The sequence below is a fragment of the Gymnoscopelus microlampas genome, assembly GCF_963454915.1.
Source record: "Gymnoscopelus microlampas genome assembly, chromosome: 23".
Classification (NCBI taxonomy): domain Eukaryota; kingdom Metazoa; phylum Chordata; class Actinopteri; order Myctophiformes; family Myctophidae; genus Gymnoscopelus; species Gymnoscopelus microlampas.
In genome coordinates, this window is record NC_139960.1 from 27,489,309 (window position 1) to 27,507,631 (window position 18,323).

At 40.3% G+C, this 18,323-nt stretch overlaps 1 protein-coding gene across 1 annotated transcript; it reads right to left on the reverse strand.

Annotated features, from left to right (window-relative positions):
* Positions 1-65: 65 nt before the first annotated feature.
* On the reverse strand, positions 66-12,398 carry cd36 (CD36 molecule (CD36 blood group); the record flags this gene model as incomplete). Its single annotated transcript, XM_084049540.1, has 12 exons — positions 66-239; positions 933-987; positions 1,083-1,156; positions 2,206-2,324; positions 4,004-4,218; positions 6,040-6,109; positions 6,252-6,301; positions 8,111-8,202; positions 8,880-9,035; positions 10,541-10,685; positions 11,729-11,889; positions 12,276-12,398. 12 exons carry the CDS (start codon positions 12,396-12,398, stop codon positions 66-68), a joined length of 1,434 nt encoding a protein of 477 aa, XP_083905666.1.
* Between the last annotated feature and the right edge of the window lie 5,925 nt (positions 12,399-18,323).

An 18,323-nucleotide genomic window follows, 5' to 3' on the forward strand; every position in this document is an offset into this window, starting at 1 on the left:
GAGGTCCAATAGGCTATAGCAGCGTGAACGCGCTTTGTGCTCCACACCACACGTGACAAACTAACTCATGCTATGCTTTTCCTTGCGTTCCTCTTCACGCACAGGTAGGTTATTAGACAGCCGGCGAAGGTGGCCAGCCCCATGCCTAACAACGCCTGCTGTACCGTCTCCAGCAGTTGTATACGCGAGGTGAGCTCTGCCTTGAACATGTCCGCCGTCGCGTCGTCCAAAGAGCCCGTCTGATTCACATAGATGGAGAGGGGGAAGGGGGCAGAGAGAGACGGAATGAGTGAGAGACAGTGGTGGAAGAAGTACTCTGATGTTTTAATCAAGTGAAAATAGCAATACCATAGCAACTACAAGTAAAAGGTCTGTACTCAAAATGTTACTAAAATTGCAAAAGTATTGGCATCAAAATCTATTTTCGAATAGCCGAAGCATAAAAACAACTGTTGTGTTTTGTAATGTTAATCTTGCTCTACAAAGTAACTAGTAACTCGAGTATTCAAATAATTGTAGTGGTGTCCCTGCCACCGGTCAATAATAGCCACTTTAGAGATGTCATCCTTGGCAGAATACGTTGTAGGGGGGCCTTCATTGTACATGTACATACATGGTTGTATGTTCTCTCTTCTATTGAGACATTTAGATCGTGTAAAAGGTCATGTCTCACCTAGACCTAGACACAGGATCTGACACAAATTTTGACCTGATGGTCAAGATTCAATTTATCCCCTGAGCAAGCAGGCGGGCTCTATTAGCTCAATGGTAAAAATGTCAGCCCTTGCGCAGGAAACCGAGTTGAAATCCGGGATAGAAGAGGAAAGTTACATAGTGCAGCTTTAAGTACAGTACTTGGGGTAGAGAGAAAATGGAACCACACACATTTCCCAAGAGAAATGTTCAACTAACAATAACCTAGTACATCTTACCTCGTTCAGCCAAACAACGGGGAATATGGTGAAATCCTTTACTTTCTTCAAAACCCTAGAGGGAAAGGGTACATTATTTATACATTCAATGAATGATTACATCTGTGATTACGGTCCCTTGAGATGGGTTGAGATGTTATAATAACTTACGTGATAACTTCGGACGGCCCATACATCATGTTCACCTGCAGTCTTTTGGCAAACCTCATGGTGAACCCAGTTGTCTGATAGTAAACAAAACCACATAAAAAAATGAAAATTAGCACCACAATAACTGTCCATGAAAGCTCGTGGAGGTGTCAGTGTGGAGAAAATGCACGATAGAGTATTTATAGACGGATTTCCGCGCGACGTCATCACAGAGCAGAATGCGCAATCTGCGCATGCTCGGGGGAAACGAATTGTTGCGCCGTTCACTCTGTTGTTGTGTTCGGGAGTTAGCCATAATTCTGCTATTATAGGCATAATGCTGCTATTATATACAATCAGATCCAACTTCCGACAAATCATTTTTATTGAGTAAACAAGGTATTACAAACTGCATCATTTAATCTACTTTCATTAAACCCGGTGAAGATCATTTCTTTTATGAATGGACATTTGATCAGAGCTGCTGCGGGTAATGGCGCCCTCTATAGGCTTACCCCTCCTCTGCGCGGTCATATCCTCTCATGTTTACTAACAGGAAACCCGTCTATAAATCCAGAGCATAAAACATGTACCCATAAAGGTCAATTGTAACATCTCAGAGTTAAATGAACATTCCGGATTTTACCATGTACCTGATATGCCACATCAGGGGTGGGCAACAACCCTGATGGCCTATTGAGGCGATCAACTGAGGTCATAAAAAACAACCATCATTAACATATTTGTTTGACGTGCATAAAGGCCAAATTGTTTGATGTTTTTAGTATTCAGTATATTATCTTTATTACTAATTAAGATTATTGACATTCTTTTATAGGTTTTATTATTAAATGATTGCCTATATTATGACTGAGATTAGATAAAAGCAATGGTGGTTTCCACTGTCTGGCACTGTTTGGGCACATGATCACGTAGCTATTTTTCAAGGTTGGCGTGATCACCGATCACGCCAACCTTGAAAAATAGCTACGTGATCATGTGCCCAAAAAGGTTGCCCACCCCTGTGCTACTGTACATGAATCTCAGTCTGAGGAATCATTTATAGTCCAGCATATCCATACGGTATAGGCCTATATAACTTGCAGTAAATAGGACATAATTGTGAGAAGTCCTATGCTCTTACAGGCTCCACGTCCAGGAAGGTCTTATGATGTTCTTCACTGGGACTGAGCCCTGACACGGCCTGGGTCAGTACAGGGCTTCCATGGAGGAAGTGAGGCAGAGAAATGTAGATAGGGAACCCTGTACAGAAGGAGAGGGACAAATGAGGCATTAGTGCGGCCACGCATCTGAGCGCAATGATCGGTGGTGGAAAAAGTACAACATTTTTTTACTCAAGTGAAAGTATCAATACTGCTATGTATAAATACTCTGTAAAAGTCCGGAATCCAAAAGGTACAGAATTCAAAAAGTACGAAACTATTGGCATCAAAATGTACTTAAAGCACCAAAAGTAAAAGTTCAAAATGTTTTAAAATAGCCGATCTACAAGCTCCCAACGCGTCGCGATGCGACGCGTTGGGAGCTTGTAGATCGGTTAGTTCAAAATAGCCAAGGTTTAAAATAGGGCTAAAATGATTAATGTATGTTTTATAATATTATAATTTATATCTGAAAAGTAACTACTAACTAAAGTTTTAAAATAATTGTAGTGGAGTAAGAAGTGCAATATTTGTCTCTGAGATGTATTGGAGTAGAAGTAAAAGTATTGGAAATTGGATATACTCAAGTAAAGTACAAATACCTCAAAATTGTACAGTACTTGACTAAATGTACTTAGTTACTTTCCACCACTGGCAGTGATGAAACAACAAAACAACATTTTGGGGGGGGGGGCTTGTTTTCATAGACCTGGCCGCTTGTTTCTCTTGCAAAATCTGGCAACACAATGATTACCTGCATTTTACACCTGTAGCCTAATCGGGAGGAAGTGGACAGATATTGAATGAAGCAGCAGAAAAGGGCAATACACCATATTCACACGGCGGCCATGTTTCCATGAAGTCAATGAAAGTAGCCACCCTGACCCCTGGCACTTTCAATGTTAAATTCCAATATGGCCGCCGTGTGAATATGGTCTATTGGCTCTATAGACGGATTTCCGCGCGACGTCATCACAGAGCAGAATGCGCAATCTGCGCATGCTCGGGGGAAACGAATTGTTGCGCCGTTCACTCTGTTGTTATGTTCGGGAGTTAGATAGCCATAATTCTGCTATTATAGGCATAATAGGCATAATGCTGCTATTATATACAAACAGATCCAACTTCCGACAAATATTTTTTATTGAGTAAACAAGGTATTACAAACTGCATAATTTAATCTACTTTCATTAAACCCGGTGAAGATCATTTCTTTTATGAATGGACATTTGACCAGAGCTGCTGCGGGTAATGGCGCCCTCTATAGGCTTCCCCCTCCTCTGCGCGGTCATATCCTCTCATGTTTACTAACAGGAAACCTGTCTATGCACAGCAGCCATATTATCACTTCCTTCACAGGTGTTACCAATGATACTAATGAAGGCTCTGTTCCATTTAGTGTAGCACAGTGGTTTCCACGACCCCCATAACTCTGAGAGTGTACAAATGGAACCAAATGGACCCTTACGGGTCCATTTGGTTCCATTTGTACACTTTCAGAGTTACACACCTGTAAGGAGCCATTTGGAAGCCCATGAGGGTCCCTGGACCCCAACTGTAGATCCACTGGTGTAACAGAGTGTTTCCAGTGAGCCAACATGCACAATATCAGCACCCTGACTCTGTTTGACCAGAATGGAACAGAGCCTTCATTAGTATCATTGGTAACACCTGTGAATGTCTTCACAATATGGCTGCTGTGTATAGAGCTTATGGCGCCGCCCGGAGATGTGCCAAGATTAAGGTGAAGAATAGGCACCCATCAAGTCATATACTGACCATCTCGACATGGGCTGACGTCCAGCACTCCCGATAAGGTGCAGTACTTGGTGACCAGTGGGTCTACGCAGTAGCAGTGGTTGTCCGGGTTGTTGGGTCTGTCCGGGTCGTTTGGGTTGACGTTCGGGGCGGCCATGGTGGACTTCAGGAGGGTGAAGCGGTACAGTTTGATCCCTTTCAGATTCATAGTGGACTCGTAGCTGGCCGACACCGACCTGTGTGACAATACACGGACGAGAGGGGTCAGAGGTCAACCGGTCTTAACAGCAGTGGCGTAAAGTACAGTACATGTACTCAAGTAATGTACTTAAGTACAATTTTGAGATGTTTTTTTACTTTACTGGAGTATTTCCCAATTGTCAGTGGTTTTGCTTCTACTCCACTGCATCTCAGAGGAAAATATTGTGCTTTTTAGTCCACTACAGTTATTTGAGAACTTTAGTTACTAGTTACTTTGTAGATTTGGATTATTATTACAAAACATACATTAACCACTAACACACCACTAACGCCCTATATACTACATTTCGGCCATTTAAAAATAGCAGATCTACAAGCTCACTAATGCGTCGCGATGCAACGCATTAGTGAGCTTGTAGATCTGCTATTTCAAATGATTTTTTATACATTTTATACATTTGAAAACTTGTGAAATGGGACATTCTGCACAATGAGTACTTTCTACTTTTGGTACTTTAAGTACATTTTGATACCAATACTTTTGTACATTTACTCAAGTACATTTTGAATGCTGGACTTTAACTTGTAACAGAGTATTTCTACATTGCAGTATTGATACTTTTACTTAAGTCAAAATGTTTTGTATTGTTTCCACCACTGCGATCTGGATCAAATAGTTGATTGATGAAGAAACCACATTCATCATATGTGCATGCCCGTTTCATGATGAAAATATATTTTTCTATCTTTCTTTTTTCCAACCCCTACAATGTAACTTGGTTGAGAATCAGATTGACTCATTTGAGTAATGAGTATTAAGTCAAATCCCTGGCTGAGATTTTGTTGTTGGATAGCTCTGACCTCTAGTGGATACTGCAAGTAAGACCGGTTCAGATGTGAGGTCTACTGAACAGTGAGTGTCTGTCAAGTCAAGAGAGGAGTGGTCCTCAGTAGTGGAAAAAGTACTCAAATTCTTTACTTAAGTAAAAGTATCAATACTGCAATGTAGAAATTCTTTGTTACAAGTGAAAGTCCGGAATTCAAAATTTACTCGAGTAAAAGTACAAAAATATTGGAATAAAAATGTATATTTTCAAATGGCCGAAATGTATATAGGGCTGAAGTGGTTAATGTGTGTTTTGTAATAATAATCAAAATCTACAAAGTAACTAAAGTTTTCAAATAATTGTAGTGGAGTAAAAAGTAAAATATTTGCCTCTGAGATGTAGTGGAGTAGAAGTAAAAGTACTGAAAACTGGGAAATACTCCAGTAAAGTAAAAATACCTCAAAATTGTACTTAAGTGCAGTTCTTGAGTAAATGTATAGTTACTTGTTAAATGTTTACACCACTGGTGGTCTGCAATGTCGGACCCCGTCCCCAGCTAAATGATTGATGTCAATCTTCACCATGCATTGCATGTACAAGTAAATATGACTACAGAATGTACAATAATGTCTATTTTGATCAGTTTGACTGTTATCACAATACAGTGCATAGTCAGTAAAATAATTCTGCCAAATGACATACCATATCGGTTGAAGTCATATCTAACAAAGCAAATGTTCTTAGTTTGGGGCAGAGATACATATCTTATCAAATGGGGTCCGTGGCCTAATGCATATCAAATTAGTGGGCCTTGTAATTAGGTGGAGAATCACTCATCTAGAGACTGCCAAATCAGTGCAAGATGTCTTTAAACAACATCTCTACCAGCTTGGCTACAGAATCACAGTTCTACTTCATTATGTGGTTACATACAATACAACACGTCATCACCCATTAGTTGATGTGAATGTTAAGGAGTGGTATTTATCTACATTACTGCAACAACTATAGACAGAAGTTCCTCGTCACCTGCAGATGTCTGAAGAGAAGAAATAGAGAGGCTTCTTCTTTTCCACAAAGGGAGGGAATGAGGAGGCATCTGGGAGAGAAAGATATCTTTTTACAGCTACCGTAAGAGCTATAGCCAATAGGCTAGGTCGTTTGGTAATAGCTGAGTCATGTAAGCTTTTCTTGTATCATTAAACACAACGGTTCTCCAGTACTACATGTATGAACCTCACCTGTCCCATTGATCAGGTTACAGTACTGGTCCTTCCAGAAAGGTACCTGCCTTTTGGAGAAGAAAAATAATAACAGAGAACAAAATAAAAGTAGATTACTATACAGTACAGTTATACTCTTGTCCAGAAAGAGAGGAGCAGGTATTTGGGTTCCATGTTTCCCAAAGGAAATTGTGTGTGTGCGTGCGTGCATAGCTTACGTGCGTGCGTGCGTGCATGTGTGTGTGTGATTGGGTTTAACCCATTAAGACCTGAAGCCGATTCTACATGTCTCCTAAATCCCAACATCTGAAAATCACACCCTGTGTGAAGGTAGCGGCGCCTTTGATACATTTTGTCATCGATATGTGTTTATAATGTGTTTATAGCCATGTGTCACGTGAAGCTTGACCAATCACTTTGTTGACGCACCTGACCAATCAGAACGTTGACGTACGCACACGGACAAAGTCAGGTATAGAGCAGGATCGCGGCGCTAAAAACCTATGTTTCTATATCAGCGGTGCTCAATCTTTTTCATGTCAAGGACCCCCAAAACTATATGTATTTGGCCGCGGACCCCCATGCCTATCTCAAAATATTTTGTTCCAGGGGGTCCCAGAAGCAAAGATTTGAGTTAAAAATGTTCGCTTTAAAAATATATATATTCAAAGATTTGCACACATTTTCAAGATTTTTCAAAAATAGCAGATCTACAAGCTCGTAGCGCGGCACTCGGTGTATATATGCTATTTTTTAATAGCCAAGTGTAAAATAATGCTTTTTAGCTCAAATCTAAAAATGACACAGATGCGTGGATGGTGGAAAATAGTGTAAATAGTGTCACCTTGAACTCTTTTAGCCTTTCACTGCTAGTAGTCCATGAGCCAGAGCCCCAAAATTGAGCAATGATTATCGAAAGAGTGAGCAAAACCATACCTATATTAAATTGTTCATAGGGTCAATACGAGTAAATGAATATATGATAACCTTTCCACAGGAGCAGCTTTTTCATAGTTATCACACATTTTCTTATTTTCCCCATATGTACATGACAGGTGAAAAAATGACAAAATTTAAAAAAGAGTTATCATAATGAAACTTCCCCAGTTGATTACTTACATGAAGACAATGATTTATCGTATCACAAGTTTTCTGAAACTGTATATTTAAATATGCAAATTAGGCATTTAGTCCATGAGCCAGAGCCACAAAATTGAGCCAGATATTGAATATTCCCTCGTTAAAACCTTTGACTCCAACCTCTTAACAAAATGAAATAAGAATGTTGACTCTGGCTTTGTCCAATGTTCCAATGTTGATTCTGGAAAGTTATGCAAATTCAGGCATATTTTCTTAATGCATAATTTGCATATTTAAATATACAATTTCAGAAAACTTGTAATACGATAAATCATTGTCTTCATGTAAGTAATCAACTCAGGAAGTTTCATTGTGATAACTCTTTTTAAAATGTTGTCATTTTTTCACCTGTCATGTACGTATGGGGAAAATAACAAAATGTGTGATAACCATGAAAAAGCTGCTCCTGTGGAGAGGTTATCATATATTTATTTACTCATATTGACCCTATGAACAATTTAATATAGGTTTGGTTTTGCCCACTCTTTCGATAATGAAATCTTGTCTGGCTCATGGACTATATAGGTCAAAATAACCTGAACACTATCTGTGTGATGTAATATAATTATGTGGTGTGACGTGGTTGCAGCCGCACATCTAATAAACCATTTAAGATTTATATGTTGATAACAGTAATCAAGGCCAGGAGGAAGAGTTTCATTCAGGGAAAACATAGCCATCAGATATTTATCCCCTGCAGGGGATTGGTGTTTTAATTTTATTTCAATACTGCTTACCTCATTCCCATCCACCGGTCAATAATATTCACTTTAGAGATGTCATCCTTGCCAGTGAATACATTGTAGGGGCCATCATAGGTGCCATTGTACTAGGGAAAACACACAGGAGGGTGAAGTCATTACATTTGCGCTGAAATCCATTACAAAAAGGTTTTAAGTCTGATTTATAATTTGCTTTGCTGAAAATAGCCGAAAAGAGCTCGCAACTGAGCTTGTAGACGTGCTATTTTTCAGCATGCATTAAGCCAAGGGTCTTCAACAGGGGGTCCGGGACCTCTCAGAGTTACTACAGGGGGGGCCGCCAAATCTTTGTGTGACAGGACGTTTTCTTTTTTTACATTAACCGCTGAACCTTAGCCGAAAATAGCAGATCTACAAGCTCACAACGCCTCGCAGCGCGAGGCGTTGTGTAGCTTGTAGATCGGCTATTTTCGGCAAAGAGGTTTGGTGTAGGGGGGGAAAAAAGAGCAGACCAAGTACACGTTTTCTAAGTATCGAGGCTTTAAGTGGTTAACTGTCTGAAAATACACATTAACATGAATCCAACACAGCGCTACACAATGACAGCGCTGTCAAACAAGTCTATGAAGCTATCTATGAAATCTATGAAAATGTTCCGCAACACTATTTTGTACAATATGTAGTGGGGGGGGGTCCCTGTTTCATCTCTCTCGCAGCTAGGGGGTCCTTGACCTGAAAAAAAACATTGAAGACCCCTGCATTATAAGCATTACTCTCCTTAATTAGGATAGTCTTGTTCGCTTACAGGTGAGAAAATGCCCACGGTGTCTTTTAATATGGGGTCCAGGTACCCCCATAGGAGCTCCTTGACTGTACGGCGCTGGAACAGCGAGGAGTTGCTTTTCTGGATCAGCCCCTCCAGTAAGAAGTGCAAAGGCTTGGGAACGAGTGAATAAGCTCCCTGAAAAAAAAACAATACGAGAATAAGAGAAATATAAATGTTCATATTTTAAGCCGTTAACTACAGTATAAACACCAATGTAATTCTGCACCAACACACAAACAAAACGGCAAAGAAAGTGCTGATAAATGGCCCCACGGCTCTGGCAGATAAGAGTGGAAAATGATGTTCCTTTTATGACAGCAGATAATGCATAATGGCATGCTGGAGACGCACGATTTCATCTTATCAGTATTCAAGAGCAGACCTGCGACGTACATAAACCCATAAACTGGACTATAGTTATAAAATCATGACCCTTTAGCCCCAATTTCATATGATTCGAACATCAGCTCTATCATCAGTATGTCGACAGTCAACAGTTTCTTGCTCAACATTTCCCGTTGAGTGAAAGCAAAGTACAGCATGATACTAGCTCATATTTACAGTAATATCCTCACTGCAATATCCTTTTTATCTGTGCTATTTTTACGCCTCGCTTCCTCCAGCTTCTAGCTTTATTACATGAACAGTAAAACCTTGTTTGTGTTCAAATTTTAATTTAGTTCAGATTCAGAATTAACCACAAGAACACTATTTCTGGGCATGTCATAATAGACGAACAGTAGGCGAAAATAGGCGATCTGGAAGCTTTCAGTCAAATCATCTCTTCAGTAAAATCTCTAGAGCAGCTATTTTTTGCAGATTTGGTAGAGGGGAAAAAGGAGTGGACCAAGGATAGATCCCTGGGGGGCCCCAGCCAATGAAGTAAATAGGGTTTAAGTGGTTAAGTACTAGCCTAATATTCAGAAAAACAAATAACGCACATCCTCCGTTCTTTGGTGCTGAGCTGTAACTGTATGAACAGTGATATAGAAACAAAAATAGGGCTTGCAACTCACTTTTATGCTCCAAGGTTTATTCAAACAAACAGCTGATAATCTGATATATCTGCTGTTTGTTTAAATAAACCTTGGAGCATAAAAGTGAGTTACTTGCGAGCCCTATTTTCGTTTCTAAATACTAGCCTACACAGTAAGTTCAAATCAAAGTAAACTAAGGACATGGTAAAAGTAAGTCGTGTTGATTAATCAGTATTCATTTATCCATTTGTGACTCTGGAAGTGTACAAATTCAACCAAATGGCCCCAGAAAATTGACACTGGGGATTTGACTGTGTACTGCAAATCGCACTTTCCGCTTTTCACTTCTTCCCCCTTTCTTTTTTTGGGGGGGCCATTCTGCACTGAACTGAACTGTGCTGGCTCAGCAGTTTTGTCATATCACACAGTCCTTACCAGCATACCTCTCAGCCTGCTTTAGTAAACGGCTGCATTCCAGAGCTACTGTACTGTACCTACTGCAATGCAGCCTAGTTTGATGTGGCTTTTAGCTTGTTGTTGACTACTAATTGTACAGCAGCTGAATGCGGGCCATAGAACCCCCAGAGTGAGCATCAGACATCACAGCACAGTGTGTGTGTGTGTGTGTGTGTGGGGGGGGAGGGGGGGGGGGCTCACACTTACAGCCACAGCCAGGTTCAGGGACGTGATTTCATCCTCCTCTGGTCCCACTGACATGGACGGCTCAAAGATGGCGCCCGCGGGTAGCAAGAAGGACACGGTGTGGTTGGGGTTGGCCGTTATGTTTTCTTTTGCGAGATACCTCGTTCTGAGGAAGAGACATGGATATAGATTTATCGTCACCAGAGGTGGACAGTAACTGAGTAAATTTACTTGAGTACTGTACTTAAGTACAAATTCTGAGGATCTGTACTTTACTTGAGTATTAGATTTCTTTGATACTTATTACTCTTACTCAAGTAAATTTCCAAGACAAATATTTTACTTTTACAAATTTCTAGGAAGGCTGAAAAGTACAAGTTACTTTTAGGTTTGCTGGTTGTTTTTTCCCCCTGAAATGCAATTGGCCACACGCTGTGTTCGTCAAAGAAGGAACAGCGTGCGCCCACGCGCACATGGCCGAACGTTGATGCGCACATCTGAAAAGTGCACATCTGAAACATTTTGACTGGGCTACTTTTACTTGTAGTGGAGTAAATTTAACCAGGGCGTATCTGTACTCTTACTCAAGTACTGGGGTCGAGTACTCTGTCCACCTCTGATCATCACCACATACATTGAATTAATGGCCGGGAGTCAATCAGTCTGTCTGTCTGTCTGTCTATCTGTCTGTCTGTCTGTCTGTCTGTCTGTCTGTCTGTCTGTGCCATTAACTAAATCGTTTTAGATTTTTTTGTATAGTCAGTGTGAACTCTTGACATCCACTTGACTTTTACGATTTTTAAAACTATATTTTTATTGTTATAGTGCTCAGGGTGAATGACCCTTACTGTTGTGTACGGAGCTGTCTTGTAATAAGCATTGATATGAGGTAGTTATTCATCCTTGACCTTTTGATATGAAATATAATAATTGTCCTAACAATCTGAATATTGTAGTATATATTATAAACTGCATGCTGGCCTGATTTTTATTGTTACAGTATGATTACAGCTCTCCACTCTTATCTATGTGTAACATGCAGAGAACGATTTTACCACTAACCTGGGTTATCACCTACTTCTCTAATCATATCAGGTAATAAACCTCCTTGCAAAACTTCCCAGAAAACATTCTAACAACACATCTACTGACACACGGCTATAAATGTGGCTGAAATAAGATACAAAATAATTGCTATGTATGCTGTACCTGTATGTGTAAGGTCCTTTCTCTATCACCACCGGCGTGGAGCCATTTCTCCAAACGTCCGTGGGGTTTTGCACATCAAAGAGCCAAAACTGCCGGTACACCACTCCCCCCGTGGACACCCAGTTGTCATAAGCCGTCGTACCGTTCTCAATGACAGCTTCCTGTTCGCAGCAGACAACACAGACAATCTATTTTTAAAACCAGCTTCAAGGCTGCCAGCAGGTCAGCGTGCCCCCCTCTGCCCGGCATCTGAACAAGGATGGCTCTCTTTTATTGCAGAACATCAAATAACACAGGCTAAAACCATCATGTGACGGTAAATAAACACCACACACTTCCCTCGTGCACGGTCGGTCTCCTGTTTACCAGCAAGTTGACGGCATTCCAAGAGGCGCACCTCTCCCTCTATTTCTCCGGGTTCACCTTGATCACTGGCACTGCACGCGGATGCATGCATATTATGCGCGCATGCACTCACACACACACAAAAAACACACACATGCACACACACACACACACACTCCCGGGGTGAAACTGAGCACCGTACCTTCTCCACTGTCCCCTCAATGATGCCGTTACCCAGTGGGATGAGTATGCCTCCCAGGACCGCTACCAATGCCCCAATCACAGCACCAGCTATAAGCCCACACTCCTTGTTACAGCAGCCCATGGCGGTGTGTCGTGCTCCGTCCTTCTGTCCGTCCGTCTGCTCCTGTACTCCTTCTGTCGGTGTGTGCCTCTATGTGTGGCCTGTGTGTGTGTGTGTGTGTGTGTGTGTGTGTGTGTGTGTGTGTGTGTGTGTGTGTGTCCTGGGATCAGGAGGCGAGGCAGTACCGTCGGTGGAGCAAGCAGAAGAAGGCCAGGTAAAGGTACAGACACCCCTGGCAGCAGCCAAGGGACTCTTCTGATATGGAATTTAATGACATTAAAGGGTTGAAGGTTGGCGAGGGAAGGAGCTCCCACGTGCCCCTTTCCTCCTCCTCCTCCTCCTCCTCCTCCGGTTATCAGTACACCTGATAACGGGGGGCCGGGAGAAAGGACGTGAGAGACAGAATCTTTGCTATCTGAGGATTCAGAGGAGATAGGAAATAAGATTATGAGCGTGATATGACTACATTAAAGGACCTGCAAGATTTTTTGTCAGCGCTACGCCACTAAATATTTGTATATATAATAATGTCACTTTTCTTGGTAAACAGTAAAGTGAAACCCCCTGACAAAAACATCCCAACACCACCGCTAGTCCACCACACTGAGTGATTGAATACTTTATTAGCAGTTTGCCAAAAAAAAGCACAGGAAGGTACAGTTAAATACAAGGTCTGCTAAGAGGATTTTAAACCCAAGAAAGCCTATATCTTGTTTCCATTGGGGTCCTTTGTACTCAATTCATAGAAACATTTAATGACAGACAAATAAACACTACTATGCAAAACATCATCATATAAACAGTTTAAAAACAAAAATGTGTACAGTAAACAGGGGGGGAGCTAGGCTTTGACTTTTACAGGGGTCAGTTTCGAACTGCAGCCATCTGTGCATGCTCTTTTAGAGCGGTTTTGAAGGAGAGTAGGGTTTTACACTCCTTTACAACTGTTGGTGGGGCGTTCCACATTTTAGTGGCATAGCAGGAGAACGAATGCAACCCCTTATTAGAGCCAAATCTGGATTGGACGTGATAAGTGGAGCTCCCTCTGGTGTTGTGATTGTGGACGTCGTCAAGTTGCAAGTTGCTGTACTCCGTCCTCTATATCCTGAGCCATCCGACCCTAGCAAAGTGAGCAGGGGTTAGATGAGTTAAAGCCTTTACTGGTTATTTCGAGCTGTTCTTTATCATGTACTGTAATTCCAACATAAAAGGTGGGTCATATACTGTGTTGTAAAAATCACAGTGTCTGTACATAATCTTATATACTTACTCACTCGTAGACTGTGTAAAGCAAGCCCATTGATGTGTTTCTGACACCATGTGCTCTTTTTTATCGAGATACTGCAGATCTAAGGATACAGGATGTCACAACAAGTCGTCTGCTTGCCAGAACTTCATGTTTCTCAATATTGCTCAGGTTTGTACTGTACATGCATGTCTTGTGGTCACGTAATGTGGCTTTGTGCAACCCATTAAGACCTGGAACGCATCTGTGTCACTTTTTTGATTTGAGCTAAAAAGCATTATTTTACACTTTGGCTATTCAAAAATAGCAGATCTACAAGCTCATTGAGCGGCACCGAATGCTGCGCTACGAGCTTGTCGATCTGCTATTTTTGAAAAATCTTGAAAATGTGTGCAAATCTTTGAATATATGTTTTTTCAAAGCGAATCTTTGCTTCTGGGGGTCCCTGGAACAAAATATTTTGAAATCGGGTCTGCGACCAAATACATATAATTTTGGGGGTCCTTCACATGAAAAGGTTTTGATCACACCACTGTACCAACATACGCTTTTTTGTTAGGATTTAGAAGATTTAAAAGAAAATCAGCCTCAGGTCTTAACATGGCATGTGACTCTATAAGTTTTTGTCTTGTTCTCCGAGCTCACACTTGCTTGCAGAAGGGAAATTCAAACAACCATGTCCAGTCTAGGCTCACCAAAGAGGATTACTATAAATCACAACATATACTGGCATGCGTATTTTGCCAGTGTTCTTAAACAAAGTCCATAGATTCGTCCACTTCCCAATAATAAAACTACAAATGATCTGTAATAACAAGTTGCACCCCAGGTCTGTTTGGCAGCAAATTGTTGGTCTCATTTTCATGAACTATGTCCTCTCCTATCTCCCAACCCCACTTGCAAAAATGACAGCATGGATGTAGCGCTGTACGGCACAATTACCATAGCTGGGCTTTACCAGTCCAGCATAGACTTTCAGAGATCTGTGACAAACCAGTTGTGTAAAGTATCTAAGTACATTTACTCAAGTACTGTGCTTAAGTACACTTTTGAGTATTTTTTACTTTACTGGACTATTTCCTATTTCCAATACTTTTACTTCTACTCCACTACATCTCAGAGGCAAATATTGTACTTTTACTCCACTACAAGTATTTTTAAACTTTAGTTACTAGTTACTTTGTAGATATAATATATTATACTATAAAACATACATTAACCAATTTAGCCCTATTTTATTCATAGGCTATTTGAAAATGTGTAGATCTGCTATTTTCAAACATTTTAGTACTTTTACTTTTGGTACTTTAGGTATATTTTGATGCCAATACTTTTGTACTTTTACTGAAGTAACATTTTGAACACAGGCCTTTTACTTGTAACAGAGTAGGCCTACTTCTACATTGTGGTATTGATACTTTTACTTTTGGTACTAATTGATAATAATAATAATGATTATTATTAGTAGTAGTAGTATTAATTAGTACCAAAAGTAAAAGCACTAATTATGCATTGCAGAACTTCCCATTTCAAGTTTTCAAATGTAAACAAATGATTTGAAAATAGCAGATCTACAAGCTCATTGTGAGCTTGTAGATCTGCTATTTTCAAACGGCTGAAATGTATGTAGGGCTGAAGTGGTTAATATATATTTTGTAATAATAATCCAAATCTACAAAGTAACTAGTAACTATTGTGTTTTTCAAACAATTGTAGTGGAGATTCACTGCCTTTTGCTATTATTTGAATGTTGTTTTATGCTTTTGCTTTTTTTTGGCCTTATTATTATTACTTATTGGTTGTAACTGTAATTGTATTATTGCTCTGTAAAGCACTATGAGCTGCATGTCATGTCATGAAAGGTGCTATACAAATAAAGTTTATTATTATTATTAAAAGTACAATATTTGCCCCTTAGATTCAGGAATTTCAAATAGCGTTAAGTAAAAAATGTCAGTACTTTTCCCACCACTGGTGCCATGTAGGCGGAGCTGTGAGAGTCAATGTGAGACTAGCTCCACTGTGGTACTGCAGAGGTCCTTTTCAAACCACATGAGGGCAGCACTCACATCATCATCATTATCATCAACATCATTGTAAGCATCCTCATCATCTCATGGCCAGAAAGGCCTAGTTCACACATCGCAGCATGATAAATGTCACCATTTTTTCTATATTCTTATTGAAAGAGAATACATGTGACCTTAATGGCTTTACTTTGTAGTTATTGGATACCCATCTCCAATGCTTCATCCTTGTGTAAGCACAGGGCTCATTATAGCAGTAGCTGAATTTGTGAGAAGCTAAGCAGAGATTGTTCATGTTACCCGGCTTCTCTCTAACAGAACATTGGATTATTTAAATATACTGTAAATAATTAACTGTGTACCCTTGTGTGTATCATAGTTTTGAAGTGGATCTGTTTATGGAAATTCAATTCAAAACTTTATTGCAGACACGCAGGGGGTCCATATATTAAAGTCACACTGTGAAGGAGACTGCAGGACTGGTCATGTTGTGCATCATTTTCTAATTTGTTTTTTCTAAAGACTATTCTACAGTGCAGTATCTCTACTTGTCAACAAAATAAAAGCTGGCTGGTACCCTGGAAGCTGCCTCCTTCTCACAGTGACTTGTGCCAGTAAGTATCCTTGGGAATCGATGGTTCCCGGGCCATGTGGCCCATGGCATAGGTCAGGAGCTTATCTCCTGTTTCCTTAGCGTGATGTACAGCTGGATGTAGTACAGGGGTCTTCAACGGTTTCAGGCCAAGGACCCCCTAGCTGAGAGAGAGATGAAGCAGGGACCCCCTACTCTATATTTTATGAAATAGTGTTTCAGATTAAAGTTTTTTTTTTTTAACTTAGCCTGCTCCTTTTCCCCTCTACACCTATAGCCTCTTTGCCAAAAATAGCAGATCTACAAGCTCTCAACGCCTCGCAGCGTGAGGCGTTGAGAGCTTGTAGATCGGCTATTTTCGGCTAATGTTCCCCTCAGAAAAGGAATTCTAGGGTTCAAGTGGTTAATGTAAAAAAAACTAAATCCTATCACACAAAGATTTGGCGGACCCCTTATAGTAGCTCTGAGGACCCCCTAGGGGTCCCGGAACCCCTGTTGAAGACCCCTGTACTAGTACATGGACATGACACCAGCATATCTCAGGGACTTACTCCCAATCCAGCCCTTGATGCTGTGAGCCAAGCAGGGAGGCATCGGGTACCTCCTTTTATCATATTTGGGATGACTCTGCCACGGATTGAACCCCCAACCTCCCAAATTCAGAGAGGACACTGACTCCAACCACAAGGCCCCTGAGTCGGTGCCAGTGCCCATCCATATCCATGGCTTCCTCAGTCCCATAATATGACCATTGGATCAGCGCTCTTGGTTGTCCGCTACCAGTGGTGTGAAGTAACTAAGTACATTTACTCAAGTACTGTACTTAGTCAAATGTTTAAGTATTTTTACTTTACTGGAGAATTTCCAATTTTCAGTACTTTTACTTCTACTCCAAAATATATATATATATATATAATACTTTTACTCAACCACATTAATATTAAAACTTAAATTACTAGTGACTTTGTAGATTTTGATTATTATTACATAACACACTAACCACTTCAGCCCTATACATATTTCAGCCATTTGAAAATAGCAGATCTACAAGCTCACAATGCGTCGCGATGCGACGCATTGTGAGCTTGTAGATCGGCTATTTTCAAATATTTTTAATACATTTTGAACTTGTGAGATGGGACAGTCTGCACAATGAGTACTTTTACTTTTGGTACTTTAAATTGTGCCTATGCAACTGTTCCAAAGAACAACATGAGCAGGTGCATGATCACCAGTGTGCCTTTATCTCTAGAGGGTTTCCTACGTTAGATAAACTGACATGCACCTAATTTGCCTAGGGATAGTACGCTGGGTTGCTCCCATGCGTCTCACCTGCTGCATGACAAAGAGAGGAATTAGAATGACAGGATTAGAATAGGACTTGTGACCACTAATTTACATGCCTATTATTAGAAAAACATATGTGTAAACAAACAAACAAAAACATGAATTTACACAACACTGATGACGGTGCTGTGATGTCAAACAAGTCTATGAAGCTATCTATGAAATCTATGAAAAGGTTTCATCTGCAAGACAATATATAGTGGGGGTCCCTGTAGACCAGTTCACTTACTTGGGAGCCACAGTTTGTGAAGAGGGATGATCCTACCTCAGGTACTTTTATTGTGAAAGTGGTGTTTAAATGATACAAAACAGCTTCATCAGGTGCTATTATGATGCCTAAATAAATCAAAGAAATACTTTTATTGTGAAAACAAAAAAATGCAACAGGAAGTGTAAATACAGCAGCTATTAGGATGGTTGTATCGACAGCCAGCGTTGCCATGTCGGCTTATTATAAGCGACACTGGGCTTGTTTTTCTGTAAAGTTGCTTGTAAATATTGGTAGTTGCGGTTTGCGTTTTTTTTGGCTTGTTTCTAAAGTGTTGTTGCTTATTTGGGCTTGTTGCCTATTTTGGCCTAATGTCGTTTAAACTAGTGGTTCATAAACATTTTCATGTCAACATATATTTCTTTTTGATTACTAGCCTACTCGTTTCGTTTATATGATGTTTTTGCATAATATTGTATATTTGTCAGTCTGTCATTAAATGTTTCCATGAATTGAATACACAGGA